General features: G+C 48.0%; 1 protein-coding gene across 1 annotated transcript in view; it reads right to left on the bottom strand.

The window, feature by feature from the left end:
- Positions 1-512: 512 nt before the first annotated feature.
- Positions 513-4,979, bottom strand: part of LOC103915756 — a 4,896-nt gene continuing 429 nt past the window's right edge. Inside the window, exon 2 of the mRNA XM_009322669.1 lies at positions 513-3,519. Coding sequence (XP_009320944.1) covers positions 2,525-3,517 — 993 coding nt within the window. The 5' untranslated portion in view covers positions 3,518-3,519 and the 3' untranslated portion in view covers positions 513-2,524. The remainder of the gene's footprint in view (positions 3,520-4,979) is intronic.

Raw genomic sequence — 4,979 nt, 5'->3', positions numbered from 1 at the left:
TGAGCCCGGTGGCTAGGCTCTCCTCCAGACACGGCACATCGGTGCTCCGGTCCCTGCTCACAGGTTTTAGATCTCCAGGGAGCTCTGCTGGAAAAGTTGATGTGTTTCAGGGTTTTAGAGACTCGCAGGATTATGTGGCAGCTGAGAAGAAATCACAGTGCTGGGCATCAGCTGCCAAAGGGATGAGGTGTGAAGGCCTTTTTGTGCTTCTGCCAGGAGGATGAAAATTTTAGCTACAGCATTTGTCCCGGGGGGACCTGCTGGTGCACAGCCTCACTGGTTTTAAGGGAAGCAATTGCCTGGGTCCTGGGCATGGAGGGCCTGACCCTGACAAGGCAGAAAAGCTTTGCAAGGCATTGAATGTGTGGGGAAAGAGCCCGGGAGCTGGCTCTGTTGGTGACCTGGTGGGGTGAGAAGGTGTTTGGGTGGCGAGTCACAAGCCCTCATGCTGTGGACCAGCCCTGCACTGAAAATAATCACCCGTGGTTCTGCAGTAACGGAAACAGCAGCTCGATGTAACAGTTTTATTTGTTTTCTCTGTTAAAAGCAGTGATACATGCAGTGGGCACAAGACTTGCTAGGCATTAGTGTCATAAATATTCACATGGAGAGAAATTAAAACGTCAGCGGGGCAATGAGGACAAGCATCACTTAAATCCCAGCGTTAACCTGAGAAGGAAGGGAAAGATGCGGAGGAGGCAGAGCGGGCTGGCACCTTCCTTGATTCGACTCTCTCTATCAGCTCTATTAAAAGCTGGAGCCACCTTCACTTTTGTTCTTGCTGTGTGGTTAGTTCAAAAATGAAGATGAGAAGCAGTTCAGTTCCATAACGCTAATGAGTTTCAACAGGAGAAAAAATATTTGAGGTAAGAGATGTGAGAATGAGAAGCTCAAATATGCTCACCTTTTGATCCTCGAGCGTATTTACACTCATGTTGGTACTGAGCAGAAGTTGCCTTCTGATTTAATCTGCTTATGGGTGGTTTAGAAATCGCTTGTGAGCATTTTTAGAATTGCAGCTTTCCAATGGTATTTCCCATCTTAGCTGCAGTTGAACAAACAGCCTGGTCCCTCTGCTCTCCTCTGTGCCAAAAGATTTATTCCTAGTAGTAGTAATAATAATTTGCTAGTATTGCTCTGCAGTATTCTCCCCTACTTCTCTTGGCTGGCTACAGAGAGTGCTGTACCAGGCGCAGGTACGTGAGGTTGCTCTGACTGCAGGAGGAAGCGCCCATGAGAGACAGTTTCTCTGGACGGAGATGTCTCCACGCAGAAGCGAGGGATAACCTGGCCATGTGCTCACCACGCCACGCCGGGATCTCACAGCGGCGCGGGAATGCTTCTCTTCCTACAGACATCCCACGTATCGTTAATATCAACTGAATTGTTTCATGTATGTTATGTGCTGGATGGTCGTAACATGCGCGTGTGTTTTTTTCATGTTTCAGTCACACAGCACCAGGCGAAGCACAGTCAGCATCGTTAGCATGGTCAGGTAGGTGAGAACACAGAAGCACAAATATGAAGGGAAATCCAGAAATTGTTATTTTACATTCAGGTCCTGTGAACGCCAGCCCGGCATCCCCGGGCTGCCCCTCAGCCAAAGCTGCTCTTCCCGTCGTGCTGCTGAGCCTGCAGAGCTGCGTGCGAGCTTGTGGGGCTCCTGCACCCGAGCAGCAAACTCTGGGTGTGCCCGTGGCGTGCAGCCTCGCTGGTGTGGGTGCGACAGGGCAGAGACCAGCGTGATACCTGGTTTTTTACAGCTGACATCGCAGGTTGTTACAGCGCCAGGACAGCCGCAGCACTGGCACGGCAGGGCTCCTAGCTCTCCTCCTGCCAAGGGTAAATCAAGGAGTAAAGGTAACGGGGCTGTTCAGTGTAAGCAACAGGAAAAAACTTTTTCCCCCCCCGAGGAGTTGTAATATTCTCCATGTTGCCCTCTAGCAAATCCTCATAAAAGACTTCTTATGATTTTTTAAAAATATGTCTTTATGGTACTGCACTAACAGGTGACCTATCCGGTGGTATTCTGGTGGTGATGCCGTGATCTATAATGGGTCTCCTAGTAAATGTACATGTCAGAGAGAGCACATTTAGTACTGTCCAAGCATTGGTCAAAATGTTCTTTTCAGAATAACCATACCCAAGTGTGAGCAACATCTGGCTGTTCGGCATTTGCTGGAGAACACCAGTAGTCTGATGTTCCTGCAGATCACTTCTCCTCCAGAACAGATGGGGTTTGTACTCTCATCAGCTTTTCTCCATGCGGTTCTAGGCAATAGGTGTGGGGAGATGCTTTATGAACTGTTGCCTTTCCAAAATGAGAATTAGTTGCTGTTTCCTTAGTGGATGAGACTCTGAATTGTCCCTTTGCCCACTGATGAGGGATATGATGGGTCACAAAAGTCTGCCTGACTTGCATGCACATTCAAGCCATATTTTCTGTGTAAGGACTCCAGGGAGAGCTTCTAGAGCACAGGGTGGTTATTTCTTGTGAATAAAATTATTCTGAACAGCTACTTCTTCACACTTCAGCAATGGCTGGGAGCAAACAAGCTTTTACCTTTGCTTCTTTCCAGATGCATCTGTGCTCTGAAATCCAGCTATGGATCATGGCTTTTTTAGCTGCCTGGAAGCACTCAGAGTATCTCTGCTTACTGGGGACATCACCCATTACATTTTTGTCACAGTGAGAATTTTCTCTCCCTTCTTTTTCGTCGGTGCCTGCTGTATTGAACAAACAACTCTGCCTTCTTACAGAGCAGCGCAGGGCCGGGTTTCCCAGCAGCTTCCCTCTGGCTGAGCATGGCGATAGCTCTTCACCGGTAACGAACACGGGACCGTTTTCTTTCTGACTGGGGTTACTCCCTAAAACAGCTCCCTCATCTCTTCTGAGATACTTCAGCTCTGAGCAGACCACTTCTTTCTGCACTGGTCTTGGGGAGGGAAGCCTTGGAAAACTGAACACTCGCAGCAAATTGGGTTTCCCTGTGGCTTTTTCTTTCATGGTTGGGGGATGAAGTTCACTGTTTGGGGAGGAAGAGTTGCACTGCGAGTAGCCCGTGATGGAGCTTCTACTGTACGAAGAAGCCTTAGAGGAGCAGAGTTTTCCTGCGTGGGTGTAAATCTGTGCCAGGGGGTCCTCTCTGGACCAGAAGTCAGCTTCTGCAGGCGTGACTTTTCCCAGCGGCACCACATTTGAGATGAAATTGGTCAATTTACATTTTGACATTTCCTGCTGTGTCCCCCCAAGGGATGGAGACCATGACCCATCTTCAAGGGTCTTCAAGGTCTTTCTGTTCTGAACCTTATGGCTGCTTTCAGGAAGGCCCGGGAAGGTGGGTCTGGCGAGGTGGCAGATGGATTGAATGTAATCGTCGCTGGAGTACGAGTCTGGGCTGGCTGCAGTGCTTCCAGTGCATTTCAGATTGCTGCTTGAATCTTCCATCGCTTCCTCGTGGGTTTCGCATATGGTTGGGAGAGGCTTTGAAAGACTCAATCTTATCCGGGGTGCCATGGCTGCAAAGAACAGACCAGACATGATCAGCGTGTGAAAGCCAGCTGCAATAAAGAAAATCTGGGCTTGTTTCTGTAAAGTCCATGCTACCTGAGCCACCCCATATTTTCTTGTGGCTAACAGTGGTGTTTACAGAAACTGCATTTTAAAAGTTTGCTGGCAGTACTTTTATATCCGTGGCTTCATAAAGAGCCCATATATACAAAAGAAGCCAAGTGATTAAGTGCAGTAGAAAATAAAAGGTTCATTAAAGAGATCAGCAGCGGTGCTCCCTTCTGAAGCAATGCAAGGGGTCAGCAGCTGAAGCAGCGTGGCGCAGGTGCACTAGCTCGTCCCACTGTCTAGCTTGTAGCAGCAAGGGACAAACTACTCTTCTTATTTAATACTCTGCTGGTCTGTTCACTGTAACAGGGCTCTGACTTCATGTTGTGTCTGGAAAGGCAGGAGCTGATCTCGACAGGAGAGGAGCTGACCTACCCCCGTGGGGAGCATCATGTAAATAAAGTGACATTACAGCTGATCTCTTCTAGAAGCTGTAAGTGATAATGTACAAACATGTTCATTTTTGTCTCTGCCAGTGGTTCATGAATGTGGTTACAGAGTAGTAGATCCTTCCCTGAATGCTTACATAGAGTGAAAGGGATTTAATTCACATCCTTGATATTCAAATAGTTATCCTCAACGCTTTTGAGGATGGATTTTCATCAAACTGCTCCTGTTAGGTAAACCTTTTTACAAATATTTAATGTTGCAGTATTTGCTAACTGTACTGACTTTTTTTTCTCAAAATACTCTCCCCTGTGCTTTGCTTATCTCCCCTCCTGGCAGAAATGACCACATAGCCCAGATTAACTTCTTTTTTTTTTTACTATCCACCCCCCAATGGAATTTGTATGTGAATAATCTGTCGACACAATATAGCTTTGTTGTGTGATTAAACACAAAAGTGCTTTGCTAGCTATTTTAATGCCTTGCTTGTCATTGCTGGAAATAAATCTGGCTTTGTTGAACCTCCCTGCGAAGCTGCGGATCACATACGGAGCGCAAGTGAGCAGCTCGCGCTGAGCCCAGGGTAGAGCCCGCGGGGTGTCCATCCCTCCCCGAGCTGCTGCTGGCTTTTACTGGTTTTCATCTCAGGTGCTACTGGTAAAGTCAGCCGAGCTGGGATTTGCTGAACTGAGAGCAGGAAATGCTTGTTTTAAACCTTATGGCCTGTTTGTTTCCCTTTCTCTATTCTGTCTGCTCCTTTCTTCTCATTTCTTTAAGCATTAAGAAGAAGGCTTGCTCCTCCGCCTTCCCGTCCACCCCTTTGCCCGAGTTCAGCAGTGTCAGGATCGGGGCCTGCTCCGACCCCGGCGTTGAGGGGGCAGCCGGATGCTTCAGATAATGGGCACGGGCATGTCACGTTAACTTACGATAGCACTAATCATTAACTACGTCCTGTTAACGTGCCCTTCCTCCG

The sequence above is a fragment of the Pygoscelis adeliae genome, unplaced genomic scaffold, assembly GCF_000699105.1.
Source record: "Pygoscelis adeliae isolate BGI_AS28 unplaced genomic scaffold, ASM69910v1 Scaffold34, whole genome shotgun sequence".
In the NCBI taxonomy this organism is placed as follows: Eukaryota; Metazoa; Chordata; class Aves; order Sphenisciformes; family Spheniscidae; genus Pygoscelis; species Pygoscelis adeliae.
The sequence above is the reverse complement of the archived record's forward strand: the minus strand, read 5'-3'. Positions and strand labels throughout refer to the sequence as shown.